At 40.0% G+C, this 16,647-nt stretch overlaps 1 protein-coding gene across 3 annotated transcripts in view; it reads left to right on the top strand.

Moving 5' to 3' along the window:
- plppr2a (phospholipid phosphatase related 2a) overlaps window positions 1–16,647 on the top strand; it is an 87,958-nt gene that overhangs the window by 61,802 nt on the left and 9,509 nt on the right. For all 3 annotated transcript variants that reach the window (XM_085453401.1, XM_085453403.1, XM_085453402.1), the window contains exons 4-5: window positions 12,006–12,126; window positions 13,831–14,081. In XM_085453401.1, coding sequence (XP_085309527.1) covers window positions 12,006–12,126; window positions 13,831–14,081 — 372 coding nt within the window. The remainder of the gene's footprint in view (window positions 1–12,005; window positions 12,127–13,830; window positions 14,082–16,647) is intronic.

Here is a 16,647-nt window from a genome sequence, read left to right as displayed (position 1 = left end):
TAAAGAGTCTAAAATATTAAAAAGAAACCCCAACGATCATATGACTCCCTATGAGCATGCAGGCAAAAGTGGGAAGGAAAAACTCCTTTTTAACAGGAAGAAACAGGCTCAGGTTATATAATTTTATTCACTTTAATAATGATTTTAATGATTATTTATTTAAATAAAATGTGGGAAAGGCATCTTTGACCCATGTATATATATATAAGTGTCCATGCTCACGTGCAGTGATGGGAATAACAGCGTTACAAGTAACGGCGCTACTAACGGCATTACTTTTTTCAGTATTGAGTAATCTAACTAATTACTTTTTCTATCGTTACAACGCCGTTACTGTTACTAACAAGAAAATGCGGTCCGTTACTATTTTTCAACAAACAGACGGTTGAAGCTGTCTTCAGCTTACCGCATCTTATATCAGTAGCTGTCAGTAATCTGGGCACTACAGCTTTAAGCAGCTGCGCGCGCTCCCGCGGACTGCAATCACTTTCTGGTAGACAAGCACTTTTTGGCACAACACCTGGAGCTAAGGGGGAAAACAATCAAATCAGCGCTGCCGTTTGACTGAGGAAGAATAAAGTCGTGGTAAGCCAATCACATGACCACTTCAAGATGACAAAGCAACAAGGTGATATATACCAGTTTTTAAATTGTGTTGATAGGCCACGTAAAACCAGAGTCATGATAAACAATATATATGTGTTTTTTTTCCTCAATAGTTTCGTCACGTTTACTGTCGAAGGACAGCACAGCGAGCACTCTCTGCTTATGAGCAAAAAATAAAAAAACAAAACAAAAAACAGCCTGTTCGTGTTGATGGAAAAATGTAACATGTCGACCAATCAAAATTGATATGGCAATGTGACATTTGGTTGTTTAGGAAGAGGGGGAAGTTTTAGGAGTGTGAGAGAGAGAGAGAGAGAGAGAGAGAGAGAGAGAGAGAGAGAGAGAGAGAAACAGCAGAAAGAGAGAGAGAGCGAGTTTTGAGATGTGAGAGATTTGTGATGTTTAGCGTGTTTGGAGTGTTGTTTTGTGTAGTTAGTGTGTAGTTAGTGGGTAGTTTTGTGTCGTGTGTCAGAACAATGAGGTGACTGCTGTCTTCAGGTAAAAAACAGGATGAGCGAGACACCTGCTGCTGTCAGACCTGCAGGTATCAGGCTGTGATTTTCTCCTTTATAGTGGACAGAAATTATTTTTTGGGAGTGGCACAAATAATTTGTGTGGCATCTTATTTAATGCCGAACAGCTGATTGTTCTGTAAATAGTATGAAATGGGTTTTTTTTAAGGGTAAAAGGTAAATGGCTGCAAATAACTTTGTTGTCCGCAAAACTTGTGCATAGGATTTTAAAATTGACAATTTATATTTGCATCTAAAGTTATGAAATATGATTCAATAAACATGTTTGTGGTTGTTACAGTAAAAAATATAACTTTTTCTACTCAGATTTTATATTTTTTTTGTCTGATTTTAGATCAGTTGTGTTACTACAGTATGTCAAAATGAAAACATAACTGTAAATTCAGACACGTGAGGTTGTGCTGAAAAGGATGATACCAAACGAAGCAAAGTAAATAGTTTTTAAAGGTGAAATATAGAGGAAACATCAAACGTAGTCAAAAATGGCCAATTATACCCTGGGCCCCAGAGGGTTAAACATTCTTTTAAAGTAACGCAATAATTACTTTTCAAGTAATTAATTATTTTTAGAATATTGTAACTCAGTTACTAACTCAGTTACTTTTTTGAAGAAGTAACTAGTAACTTGGAGCAGCAGCTGCTCTACTCTGAGCCCCTCCTTGATGGCCGAACTTCTCACCCTAGGGCCTCCAGCTTGCACTGGAACGGTTCGCAGCCGAGGTGAAGCAGCGGGAATGAGGATCAGCACCTCCAAATCTGAGGCCATGGTTCTCAGCCGGAAAAGGGTGGAATGCCCACTCCGGGTCGGGGATGAGTTCCTGCCCCAAGTGGAGGAGTTCAAGTATCTCGGGGTCTTGTTCGCGAGTGATGGGAGAAGGGAGCCGGAGATCGACAGACGGATTGGGGTTGCAGCTGCAGTAATGCGGACGCTGCACCGGTCCGTCTTGTTGAAGAGGGAGCTGAGTGTAAAAGCGAAGCTCTCAATTTACCGGTCGATCTACGTCCCTACCCTCACCTATGGCCACGAGCTGTGGGTAGTGACCGAAAGAACGAGATCGCGGATACAAGCGGCAGAAATGAGCTTCCTCCGAAGGGTGGCTGGCCTCTCCCTTAGAGATAGGGTGAGAAGTTCGGCCATCCGGGAGGGGCTCAGAGTAGAGCAGCTGCTGCTCCACATCGAAAGGAGCCAGCTGAGGTGGTTCGGGCATCTGACAAGGATGCCCCCTGGGCGCCTCCTGGGTGAGGTGTTCCAGGCATGTCCCACCGGGAGGAGGCCCCGGGGCAGACCCAGGACACACTGGAGAAATTATATCTCTCGGCTGGCCTGGGAACGCCTTGGTGTTCCCCCGGATGAGCTGGAGGAGGTGGCTGGGGAGAGGGAGGTCTGGGCCTCTTTGCTTAGGCTGCTGCCCCCGCGACCCGGCCTCGGATAAAGCGGATGAAGATGGATGGATGGATAACTAGTAACTATAATTAATTACTTTTTTAAAGTAACTTGCCCAACACTGCTCACATGTGTAGTTGGCCTACACATCTACAGGCTGACATCTGTTCCCATTTTGCTACATATGGGGAATATTTTCCATGAAATTTCTGTTACTCAAATCCAAGTTCTGTCATCGGATGTGCATCCAGGTGGCTCATTGTAAATAAACAATGTCCCAGCAAAGATGTGAAGTGTGAAAGAAACAGAATGATAGATAACAATGAGATATAAAGCAGCCATAGGTCCCACTGATACATATTTTAAGGGATGTTACCGAGCAGAGAAAAGTGGGGTGTGAAATTGAACAAGATAAAAATAGAGAAGGGAAAAGTAAGAAATGTATAACCTACTTTTTTCTTTCAGTTTAAAAAAACTAAGGTAAAGGAAGAGGAAAGAAGAGATTAAAGGGAAAGAAGGGGATTAGTGATGCTGCTACGCAATGATGAAGCGATTGTGCTTATGTAAGAAGGAAGAAGGATTGCTTTGATGCAAGCAGGCAGGGTTTGACTTTCTGGACGGATACCAAGCAGGATAACAGTGGCTGTGATGTTGAATTTTTCCTAGTAGAAGAAGGGCATCACTCTGTTTATTAGGTTGTATGATGTGTGTTGACGTGTATGCTTGATAGGCTCCATTTTTGTAGAAGCCTTAGCATTTGTGTAAAGTGCCCCTTGGCCTTGTATGTCTATTCATCCATAAATGAGATCATGTTCTTTTCTCAGTTGTTATTCTTCATCATATCTTATCAGTGTTTATGAAGTCTCTGATCTATAGACTCGTCCAGTCTGTATTTACAGAGACCAGGAGTCTCGTGTTAGTACCCACCCCTCACAGTCAAAGTCCTGGTGAGATCCACATGTAAGGAAAGGTAATGATCTTGATCTGCTCAGACAGGTGCCGTGTCTTTAACATCCATTAGCCCAGATCTCATCTATACACTGCATCGCATTACTTTACACATGAATGACTTTCCCAATCTTGTCAGAAGCATTAAGTCTCATGGCTGCAGAGCTGCGTTTCATCAATGTGGATCTGCAGTTGGTCCATGCAATGCAAGAATTGCAGCATGCCTTCATTAAATTAAGCCACAGACATGAACTGAATATCTCCCAACAAAGGTTTTCAGCTATACAATATGTGAGTGATTGTGTCTTGAGACATAGAGATACACAGAACTACTGGTACATTAAGGATAACTGTTAAGGCCATGGGGTTGTGTTGTGTTTTGAATTTTTAGATAACTTGAACATGACGATCACTTCACTGTCCTCAGTCACCAGATCTCAGTCCAATAGGCATTTTTGGGATGTGCTGGAACTGGAGATTCTTATTATGGATGTGTAGTCGAATGACACTGTCATGTCAGTATGCACCGTGTCTGTGTCGATATGTTGAATCTTTGCTTTGAAGAATTAAGATAGCTCTGAAGGCAAAAGGGGTCCAACCTAAAACTAATGAGGTGTAACTAATGAAATGACCAGTGAGTGCACTTTGGGGTTGTTTCCTGTTTTGCTTGGTCTTGTTTAGGGTTTCACTTCCTCTGTGTCTGATTGGCTCCTGTTTCCTATCCCCAACTACTCTAGTTGGTGTGTATAAATAGCCCTGCCTTTCTCTTTGAATTTTGTGCTTCACTTTTTCCTCCCATGTGTTCCCTTTCCTCATGCTTCTTGTCTGTGTATTTTGGATGTTTGCTTTTTAGAGTTTTACACCTTTATGCTTTGTTTGTTCTGGACTTAAGGTTTAAATAAAGCCTGAGGTTTTTGTTCTGTTTTTATTTTATGGTCCACCTTAAAACATTTCAGCCATTTAAACATGACAATTTAAACATCTGCAGCAACAAAATTGTACATACACATTACATACAATCTTTGAATAATATTGACAGAGGATATTTTTCTTGCTTTTCTAAGTTGAACTTTATGGGGGCTTTATCCTAACTTCTCTCATCTTTATATTGTTGAAAGCTATACAGTACTTATTTTCAATAAAAAACACATATGGAGATGCATGTCCAGCAAAAAAGAAATCAGAAACTTTCTTAAAATTCACATTCATTTACAGTAATTTCCACTAGATAAAAATAAGCCAGGACAAAAAAGAACTATATATAACATCACGGTTGTGATCCTGAGAGGGTGCCTAAAGCTAAGTGCTGACTCAATCATTTGAGAATAGCAAAATCCTGAAGAAGAAATTAAAGGCAGCTAGTGTATTTTAAGATTTCCACGCACCAGAAAGTGGCAGAAATGCAAACTGTAATCAATTGTTCATGGGGAATAACTAATAGCTCTACACCCAGAATTATGCTTTAACCAAAGAGGGTCACTAAAATCTGTACATGGATTTTACTCCCAAATGACTAAGCTTTAGCTCAAATACACTCAAATATTGCACAATACCCTCCAGCTATATTGCACCATGGCCAATTTTAAGAAATACCCAGAACACTCCCCACCCCACCCATCCCTCTCATACAGAAACAAAAAAGAAAAGCAAAAGAAAGAAAATGTTAAAAACAAAGGAGCTTGGCCCTAATCCAGCTTTTCATATGGATCAAAAACAGTGTTGGTTTATATTGCACTTAATGATAGTCCTGCAAGGGTGGATTAATTCTGGACTATATTCGTGTATCGTGTCTTTTTCTAATCACTGCCTCTCAAATTCAGTAGAAAAGTTCACAGAGTGAACACAGGCACTTAGGAAAAGACAAACACAGAGCTCAGAGTATCCAGCTACACTTGCACTGCAGTATTTAATAACCTGATAGCAAATGCTGTTGTAGATCTACTGCGGTGAAACTACAGTTTAATGAATGTGGACTACAAAAAGTGAGCCTTTCATATGTCTCTGTGTGTGCTCTTGTCGCCTTGTTTCACAGGCTGTAGAAACATGGGACAAATCAGCAGCGCATTCCTGGGGCTTCAAATACCGCTATTTCAAAGACTTTGGTGTGTCACATTTATGCAAGAGGTCCTTTGACTTTGGCATGTGACACAGTGGGTTATGGCTGTAGTGAGATGGGTCTGTCACTTCCAGCTTGTCAGAAGAACCCCTTGGTGTCACATTTCAACATACTGGATAGAGTCATTTTTCACTCTGCAGAGTTATTGTTGTGAAGGAGAATATTTTAGCCCACACGCCAACCTTTTCCTGCACCCACCGACTAGTTTTAAGTACCCGAACCTAACCAAGTACCTTTGGTGCTAAACTAAACCAGTAAGTGAAGAAAAAAACAAACACAAAAAAACACCAAGTGAAAATTAATCACTAACTAACAAAGTGCAAAACACCCATGCAGTGCGAACTTCTTTCATATTGCATCACATCACAAAAGAATGACCTTACTGGACTTAAGACCAAGTGTATCATGTTGTTCAGACAAATGAAAAAACACTACAATGGGTCAAATGTGTTCACCAGCAGGTGAAATTAACCTAAGCCCTTAACACCTAGTCGATCATATTTGATAAATGAGTGCTTCTACACTATCAGTTTGATTTTTGATTTTTTTTTTTGCCCCAGAAACACCTAAATAAATTGCACAATACATTTTTAAGCAATAAGCTGCCAATAAATAAATATAAACCTATAATAATTGGCAGATTTAGCCAATATAATACAAATTTAAACTCATATATGTGGAGTAATACCTTTTTATTTGTCATAAGATTTTATAAACACTCCATTTTCAAGAAATGTGACTTTTCTGGCACTTATTTAACAGTTCAGGGTTTAAAGGGTTAACAATGTAGACTAGAAATGTGTCTTTGATCATTTTACTATTAAACAGATTCTAGCAATGACGACTTAATAAATACTGATACATTTTATGTGAATACTCAGAGCCTAACATGAGTCTTATTTTCATCTGTCCCTTTGGTTTGAGTTTTCTGTTTTTGCCACCTTATTTGATCACTAACACACCAAAGTCAGCTGTCTGCAGAGAGGAATCCTAATGGAAGTAATCTGTATCTTGCTGCTAAGCAGCAGGTCCTGGCTGTTTCCTAGATGCCTGATTTGGCCCTCACAGCTTCATGTCATTATTCTAGAAGATGCTAAAATGTCTGGCTGTTGTTCTCATATATGCTCTCTGAAATTCACTCTTTCATACACTAAAAGGGAAAAAAAAAGATGAAGCTGGTTTTGTTTAACACGGCTTTGAAGGAAACTGCTGGATTGTGTATCCTGACTTCTTTTCCTCCTTCTTCTGAATGAACATGTTCAGTGTGAAATTGCTAATTACAAAGCTAGATATAAAATAACGCACATGGGTGTGAAATGTATTTATCTAAAATGTTATTTCTTTCCGCTCTCCTCTTCTTTAATAATGTTGCTCTAATCCTCCCTGCTTTCTTGTTGCTTTCTTTATTCTCCAACTCCCACCGCTTGTCTGTCATCTCCACAATCCTCTTCATTCATCTCGTGGCTCAGAGTAAAACGTCCCCGCTTATTGCCTCATAATAGACACACGTTCATAAAAAGGGCCAGTCTGAATACACACTTGCATTTTACTAATACCCACAAATTGAGATTTGATTACTTACACAAACACACACACACACACACACACACACACACACACACACACACACACAGAGCCAAATCCTCCAGCCTCCTTGTGAGGACAAAAATGGGCTGTGTAGTCATGATGCCGATTGTTAATCACATCTCACGTCTGTATTAATGTTTCATTCCTCGACTCATCTCTAGTTTTGCATCATGTGACCAATGCAACTGCCTGTCACTCACCTTTACGTACTGATTTTGCAGTTCGCTGAAGCAACAAAGTCGCACGTCCTTGGTTTCCGAATGCTTCACACTACCTCCGCTTTGTCATCGCGCACGCTTGATGAGCAGCTTAATTTCAAGGAATTATTATCCTGTTGTCTCTAAACTGCAGTGACAGCCTCATCATATTTAACCGTGAGTCCTTGAAGGAGCAGTCGGGACAGAGGCAGGGAGCCAGAGTGCATTCTGCCGCAGCCGAGAGAGATGATTTAAAAATGTTGGTTGAAATAATGCGCTTCATGATTCACACGGATGCCATCAATGCATGAATAATGTATTCCTGCATTACTAACCCTAACCCCATTAACTTTCTACCTTCAGCACAGCGCCCCCTCTTCTTTCTTCACTCATAAACTCATCTTCTCTTTTGCTCCTGCTGCTTCTGAGAGCAGGGATTTGTTTTGCAAAGTGAGGCAGCATAAAACATTTCACACACTCTACACAAAAAAATTTATTCTTGGCTCTCATATAACATGAGACAACAATTTTGATTAAAAGTCATTAATCAAAAATCATTAATCATTAAGAAAAACATATTTTGTATAAACCGATTGTATACCAGTCAAGTAAATTTCATTTGGCCAGAGTCAGTTAAAGTTTTACAGTGTACTTATGTAACAAAATTACACTGAAAATTTACATCTAATCAGATTACTTAAAGTCAGTGTTATAAGATTTTATCAACATTTAGGGTATAAATGTTGAAAGGTACAGATGAGTTTTAACGTTGTAGTTAGTCACAGTTTATTGGTGTAGTTGGGTACTTTTTTCCCCCCACTGCTGATGGCTGTTTCCTGCTTTATTAATACTAGACAAAGACATTTACAGGTTATTTTTGAGTCTAAAAGCAACTTAAATCATCTCATCGAAACACCAGGGGATCTAAATGTAACGTTAAATCCATAAATTAACATTATTATATTTTAAATTTTTGTCTTATTAAGGGTTTATCTGTTCAAAACTCCCGGCCTGGTGCGTGTTTTCACTAACAAGGTGTATTCATGTAAACCTAATATTTTCACTTACACCCACTCAGTAAACACTGTCTTGTTCAGATTGGTTGGTTTATAAATAAGTAAGTCTGTAAGTCACGACAGAGTAACTGAACAGAAAATCATGAGACTCCCTCACAGTATACACATGTGTAATTGCACATTAATAATATTACCATATCATGCCTATTCTGTGATAAAGACCGTCATGCTTGATCAGCACAGGTGGGTGTTATTGTTGTGCTACTTTGTACTTTATAAAAATGTAGAGCTGTTAAATCCTGTTAATCTCTGTCATGGGTGACTTTCCAGAGCAACACCAGACAATTCACACGCACTGTTTGTGTTACACTTTACTGTATAACTTTACTGTAAAAGGCACATGCTATTCCAATAATGGGCTCAACTTGAAGCAATATAACAACATACAAAGTAAGTAAGACTTGAAAACAGATGCTTTAATGCTTTAACACAGAATCTATTTAGACGTTTGCAGAACAATCCCATGGAAAAGTAAACTCACTTTTTTTCTTGCTTTAAATCAATTAGGTTGAAGATTAACTAATGTAATAATTTAACTAATTGAATGTAATTTCCAAGTGGACATACTTTATAAACCTTTTAATTTTCTAATTTAAAATTTTACTTGATTTAGGCACGGTCTGTAAAGCCTGTTACTCGAGGCACACTGTGAGACCGATAGGAGGTAAATCTCTGCAAGCATATCAATTTTGTCAACTAAGAGGTTCTCTTGGGAGGATTATGTCAGCTGGACAATAGGGGCAGGATGGACAGTGCTAGAAGCAGTGAGGAGTTGGGAATGTTGAGTGTGGGGTTTTGTAAAGCCTTAAAAATAAAGGCTTTTTGGGGTTATAGTGCTGTTAAATGCTTCTAAAATGCCTGCCACCCACTCCTCCACATCTATGCCCCAGGTAAAGTGTTAAAAAGCGCTATTATCTCATATTTTGTGGCGTACCCAGGCTTAAATGCTCTGCAGACAAGCTGTCCCTGTGGAAATAGACGCTATCCTGCCTTTTAATTGCCCCCTAAATGCTTGTCCAGAGTCTCATACTACCCATAACATCTCTGATTTGAAGCTTCTGATTAATCCCCCCGTAGCTTTGATTTCATGCTTATATTAGTGTTTAGATGGTTGCCATGGGAAACCCAGTGGGGCCGTGTGCCTCTAATGAAAGAAATCACTTGGCTGGGCATGCACTTCACAGCACTGCTGCTGTCACGGCTGCACAGCAGTCGTGTGGTGAATTGAGAAAAGGATCCAAGATGCAGGCACTGACTGGGGTGCGAGTGAAAATTTATTTGCAGAGGTGATAAAGTGACAAAACAGGAAGAGCAGAGCGGGGAGTAAACAAACCTAAACTGGGAAAACTAAAGAACAAAACTTAAACCAGACACTCACGGGAGGAGGAGCGAAATGCACAAAGAGAGATGGCAGAGAGACGCAGAATAAATACCAGGTAACAGAATAATGCAGACTGACATGGAGTTAAACAGACGACACGACAGAGAGCACAGGAAAACACAGGGCTTAAATACACGGGGAGTAATCAGGGAATGGGCCACAGGAGGGAGACACAGCTGGGAGCAATAAGGCTAACGAGACAGGGGAGAGGTAAAACTGAACACACTGACATGAGACATGAACTTTCAGAATAAAACAGGAAACTAACAGACACAGAGAACCAGACCGGACACTGAACTTGACAGGCAGACTCATGAGCAGACACAATAACACCATGGACAGACAGAGGGAACACAGAGAAGTGGAAGCAGGCAGGCAAAGAACAGAAACCTAAAAAATGGCAAAATCACAACAGAATACACACTCTGAATGAACAAAAGCATAAGGAACACAAAACACTGAGTCCTCAGACTCAGGACCATGACAGCTGCACTGGCTGGCTCCCAGCATGCTTTTAACTCTTTCAGCTTGGCTGGTCCCTCATGGAAATTTATCAAACCTGACTGAAACGCGATCATTTTCTGCATCTCTCATCTTTCTTTCTTTCATTTTCTCCTGCTCCGTTTCCTTTTACAGAAGTGCTTCAGATATTGCCACTGTGAATGTAAATGGTGAATTATATTAAGCATGGAAAGAGTAAGAGCAAGGCTCATGAATCTGTGGAACACAATCAGTGTCAATGTCGGTCCCACTTCTGTCACAGTCTGCATGCATATTGTCAGGATGATGAAGGATATATCTGCCATAGGTGGTTACTCAGGGCTCTGTTGCAGTGTGTGCTATAGTCTTTGAGTGGAGTAGGCTCTCATACAGATGAGCCTCACAGTTGCAGCCCATTAAGGGATCATCAGTCTGGAAAGCCACCACTGTTCAGACTCGCTGGGAGCGAATTGAACAAAGTCATCTGACCAGACTCTCTGCTCCAAGCCTGATGCTCATCACAAAAACAGCAATAAAACTGTGAGCACCCAGCAACGATGACTGCTATTTTTCGCTCACAGAATGTGCAGCACTGTACTGAGGTTACAGCTCTATGGCACTACAGCCAGAGAGCTCACACTTAATTAAAGAGATGATAACTAAAGTGTGTAATTAGCTATTTTCGCACAGTGGGTTCTGAGATCATAAGTAATGTTTGGAGCCGCAATACTGTCATGGCTAAATCCTTTGTAGAGCTATGTCATGTTTATAGCTGAAGATAAACAAATCCTGAGCTCATTGTCATTCTGCAGTGAACAGTCTATGGAGTTTATGAGTTGTTCAATTGTAACATATAATATGATCGCTTCTATTCCTGCCACTCCATTCCTGCCATGCCATTAAAACCACTGAGAGGTTAAGTGAACCTAATTGATTATTGCGTTGCAATGTAATGTTCTGAAACCTTGGTGCCTTGCATGCTTGTGGATATTATTTACCATTGCTGTCAGCACCTTCTAATGGTGGCTGCATCCCCTATCAGGACAACATGGCACATCATACCACAAAACCACACCGGAAGAACAAGAGGAACACAAAAAATAAAGAAAAAATAAAATAAAACCAGGTAGTAACTTTGACTCACTAACTACAGGGATCACAATGGAGTCATGCACAAATGGCATGCTTAAACTTGGTCTATGCACACACAACCCCCAGTACTATTGGTGCACCTAGAAATGGTATTTGGAGTGTATTTTTTAAAAAATTATAGTGATATTATACAAAACAATTTTTGAAGATTTACCAAAACATAATGTGAAGATGTGTCTGTAGATGGCCTGGTCAATCTATGTTCCAGTCCTCTCCTTTATATGTATATATCTGAATTACCCCTAAAAGAATAACACTGTATAAAAGCAGCAGAAATTAGCTTCTTCTGAAGGGCTTAGCCTTCTAGGTAGCATGCAAGTTATTCTGAAGGGGCTAGAGCTGCTACTCTATATTGAATGAAGCCAGCTGAGGTGGTTTTATGTCTAGGATCCGTCCTGTGACAAAGGCAACCGAGGAGGTTGCTTTTGGCTCCCATGTGGTTATCTCTGCTTAGACTGCCGCCGCTGTGATCTGGACCACAATGAAAAGTAGAGGATGGATGGATGGATGGAACCATGGCTACTATGTTTTTTGTGTGTTTCCAGATTCTTGTTGGAGAGCTGTGCGCCTTCTTCACCAAGGCAGAGGGAACCCAGGAGAAGACCATTGTGACTGCAGACTGCTGCTACTTCAACCCCTTACTGAGACGCATAATACGCTTCTTGGGTGAGCATGCTGTAGTGTCTTCCACAGTCCCTTTTTCAGGCTTTTGAAGTGACACATCTAAATCTTTCTAACCATTTTCATATATAAACTGTGGACAGTGTCAGGTCACGATTCCTCCAAAAGGATGGAAGCTCGGTGCAGTGTGCAGGTAGCTGGAGTTGTAACAAACACTTAATGAATTCTCTTTACCTGTTGTATTCTGACACTGACTTGTTTAAACATCACATAGACTTTGAGGTACTGGGCAATGCTTAGTCATTTTCAACAAAGTAATGTATTACTTTTCTTAAAAGTGCAAAATATTCACAGCACTTCACTTGGTCCACATTTTGCGGCGTGTGACCATTAGTAACAAAGGCACCAAGCACTGGGCATGGTGGTGGCAGGATCATGCTGTGGGGATGTTTTTAAGCAGCAGGAACTGAGAACTAGTCAGGGTTGAGGGAAAGATGAACATGGAGTGCAGCAATGTTCAGAGACGTCCATGATGATATACAGCTCCAGAGCACTCTTGGCTTCAGGACTGGGGTGAAGGTTCATTTTCCAACAGGACAACTACCCTAAGCACACAGCCACTGGGTGTATTTTTTCTATTTTTTTCGGTAGTTCTGCAAAGAAGAAACTGCCCTAAAAACAGGTATGCCATGCTTGTAGCATCACATTCCAAAAGACTTGAGACTGTAATTGCTGTATAATATAATGGAACAAGGCTTTACATGACACAATGTGGAACAAGTGAAGCACTGTGAGAACATTCTGGATGAACTTTAATCTACTTTGTTACTTAATTACTCAGCATTGAAAAACAACCTAAAGAGAGTTTAAAGTGATTTCCACAGTTCTACTTGTTCATGTTCTACTATAGAAACATGAACAGGTAGAAATTAATGCTACAATGCTGCAAGACTGACTGCTCATCACTGCTTTCGTTACCTGGGCAAGACTAAACTCTGGCTGCTGGGCTGGGGTCAGCATGCAGTAAGATTTAACGTCACTTTGGGTTCTTGGCTAGCTATTTGTTTGATGGTAAATGGTAATGGGCTCGTTCATATATAGGGTATCCACTCAGCGTGCAGATAACTTGTAACACAAGTAATGACTTTAATGTAACCGTAATATAATTACTGAATTTAGTGCAGTAACACATTACTTTGGGATGTGTTGGACCCAGCACTGCTCGATGGCAGGCTTTAATCTGTTTATTTGTTTTTTTTAACATTGGGGCTCTCACTTACAGGCATCCTCAGTCTATAAATAAGTGCTTCATAAGTGTGTAATTGAATGATGAAAAATAAAAGAGAATAAAAAGTACCATTTAACATTATGAAAGAAATTGCTGAACTGGAAAAACCTGACCTGCTGTTTGTCAGCCACAGCTGGCACATGAAGCTGTTAATTGGATGATCAAATGTGGCATAATGTTTGAGGTAGATTGCTCAGGATCCTGGCAGTAAGGCTCTCATGAATATTAAGAAGCCTACCAATCTGCATCTTGAGCTGAATCAGCTGAGGAGGAGGATTCTGTTGCAATTTCACACATAATAATGTGTTGGGGCTCTTTGAAGTAGAAGCATTTACTACTTTTATCACCTGGTGACGTGTGTCTCTTTCAAAATCTATATTTTCTTTTAATAAAAATAAAATATATGCTTGCTTATTAACTTTTCCACAATTCCCCCTTCTCTACACTCTTGTCCTGTCCAGGTGTTTATGCCTTTGGTCTATTCACCACGACCATTTTCGCCAATGCCGGCCAGGTAGTGACAGGAAACCAGACGCCTCACTTCCTGTCTGCCTGCCGACCAAACTACACAGCATTAGGCTGCCAGTCCACGATGCAGTACATCACAGAGCGACGGGCCTGCACAGGCAACCCACTGATTGTTATGTCTGCACGTAAATCCTTCCCATCTAAGGATGCAGCACTCAGCGTCTACTCAGCAGTGTACACAGTGGTAGGTTGGACAAAACTGGAGGTGATATTGCTACTGTAAAGATTTAAGACTTAACGGGAGTTTCAGATGTGTTCTAGCAATTGAAGCCCACCTGCTGTCTTTACTGTGTTATTTCAGGCCCATGCCAAACTTTCTGTTTTTAGTGAACACCATTGCCACTAGATCTCAGATTAGGATGAAATCAAAGAAGACCATCACATATTAAAGAATGCAGTCATTTGAAAAGGAAAGTTACATAGGGTCCTGTGGAAAACGGCAATAAAATGGCTTGTTGAATTGCTTTTAGCATCCATAACTTGAAATTAGAGATGGACCGATCCGATATTACGTATCAGTATCGGTCCGATACTGACCTAAATTACTGGATTGGATATCGGAGAAAAATAAAAAATGTAATCCGATCCATTAAATATCATGAAAGCACCTCACAAAACTTGCAACACGCCGTAACTCACCTCAGAACGTTAGCACGTCGGAGCAGTATGCATCATGTGATAGAGCGGCTGTGGCATGCGGGACCTGTCGGTGGTCTGGATAGCATTTGGAGCTTCGCTAGCAACCCGGCATGTCATCTCCGACAAAGCTATCCCCGAGAGAAGTAAAGCAAGTGTGTAAGTCCATCTCTGAATGTATGTAAAGGATTCCTGCGTTAAGCTTAACAAGCGACTGCCTCTTCTTGCTGCTACTTCAATCATGAAACTGCTTAATGATCAGCTGATCTGCTTTTCTGTCGCGAGTGAGTCCGTCTCTCTGGTTTGTTTTTGGCCCACTTTGCACCAGAAAGAGGAAACCAGTGGCTGAACAACAGCAGCACGTTTAAGCTTGATAAGCTGTTGTTAGAATTTATTTAATATTACTTTCTACTCGAGGATCTTTTTCTACATAGCTGACAGCTGGTAACTGTGCAGGGGCGGATCTAGCAAAGTTTAGCCAGGGGGGCCGATAGGGCATTAACAGGGAAAAGGGGGCACAAAGACATACTTTTCTTTCTTATTCTCATTTAAAATGTCTAGCTTTTAATAAATAATTATCTGACACCCAAAGTTTTAATTTGATGTAAAATGAATAGAAGTCAATTACTGTATATAGTATATAGTGACTATTAAGTCTAATATATATACCCTAGTAAGCTATAGTACTTTTTCCTTTGGAAAGGTACCATCTGTGCAGTCTGCACTTTTGTTGAAGAAAGATGTTGAATCTATTTAATATTTCTTGAAAAAAAAATTGATTTCTGTGCCTTTTTTTTCACACTGCATCAAATTAAAGTTGATTACGTCGATTAAGCATCATGAGGTGGAGTGTGAGGGGTGGTTCCCTATTTTTTATTTATTTATTTTTGTTGTTGCTGGGAGTTGGAACCCTATTAGTTAGGTTGCTTAATATTTACGCTAAGTACTCTTTAAAATACCAGAATAGGGAGGATGGTGTAGGTTTAAGTTTATTAGATTGATCAGTATTGCTGAACTATGAAATATTTTTTTTTTGCATACAGGTATAACAGAATAGCTTTAGTGTAGTTGTTGTTTTAAACTTGAGTATGAACTTATACAAAATGCAGCAAGATATTAAAAAAAACAGTTTTGTTGATTAAAAAACACTATATCGGATTCATATCGGTATCGGCAGATATCCAAATTTATGATATCGGTATCGGTATCGGACATAAAAAAGTGGTATCGTGCCATCTCTACTTGAAATAAGTGTTTTCTTTTCTTCTTTAGGACTTTGCTTAAGTTCTTTGAGGTTTGTGGGCACTCATTTATGCACCACTCTGTTATAGTCCTGCTACAAGTTTTCACTTGGGTTGAGGTCTGGACTTTGACTCGGTCAAAGTCGAGTGCTCATCTATCTATCTATCTATCTATCTATCTATCTATCTATCTATCTATTAGGGGTGCAACGATACACAAAATTCACGGTTCGGTTCGGTTCGATACTTTGGTGTCACGGTTTGATATTTTTTCGATACAAAAAAAATGTTCATGCCTTTTTAATTTGTCATTTATTAAAATTATAAATATATATTTTAACTCAAAAGTACAGTTTTTAAATTTAACCCTAACCCTTGTGCGTGTTTTTTATTTTGACAGCGAATGCGCACCTGCGGACCACTTATGTGCAGCCCTGGTTATTTAGCTCGTCATATTGCAGCCACAGAAATTATTTTGTCCATGAAACCATAAAGCTGCACTTTCTTTTTGCCTTATAGTCTGATTTGTCATAACTTCTCCGTTTTGTGGTAAGCTTTTCTTTGGCTGTCACTTCTTCACCCTGACCTGTCTTATTTGGCTCAGCAGAACTAAAATATATATACTGCTGCTTTTACACACGCACTCACATAAGCTCAGCGATTCTCTGCGCGATCAACCTCTCACATGTTTAAGCTTGCTGCGGGAGATTTCACTTGTCATGTTTGCATACTAAGCTAATGATTGATAAGACGATGTCAGAGGAATTGGTGCACAAATTATCATCACTCACAGATCAGTGCTGTCGCTCTCTATACACAGTTCGCACGATTGCAAAGTGAAAGCAAAAAACAAGCGCAAATTCAAACACGATT

This window comes from Copadichromis virginalis, linkage group LG4 (assembly GCF_057382275.1).
Source record: "Copadichromis virginalis isolate Kocher_CV1m ecotype Utaka linkage group LG4, C_Virginalis_male_GT1.1, whole genome shotgun sequence".
Lineage (NCBI taxonomy): Eukaryota > Metazoa > Chordata > Actinopteri > Cichliformes > Cichlidae > Copadichromis > Copadichromis virginalis.
Note: the sequence above shows the minus strand (reverse complement) of the source record. Positions and strands in the feature narration are given on the sequence as shown.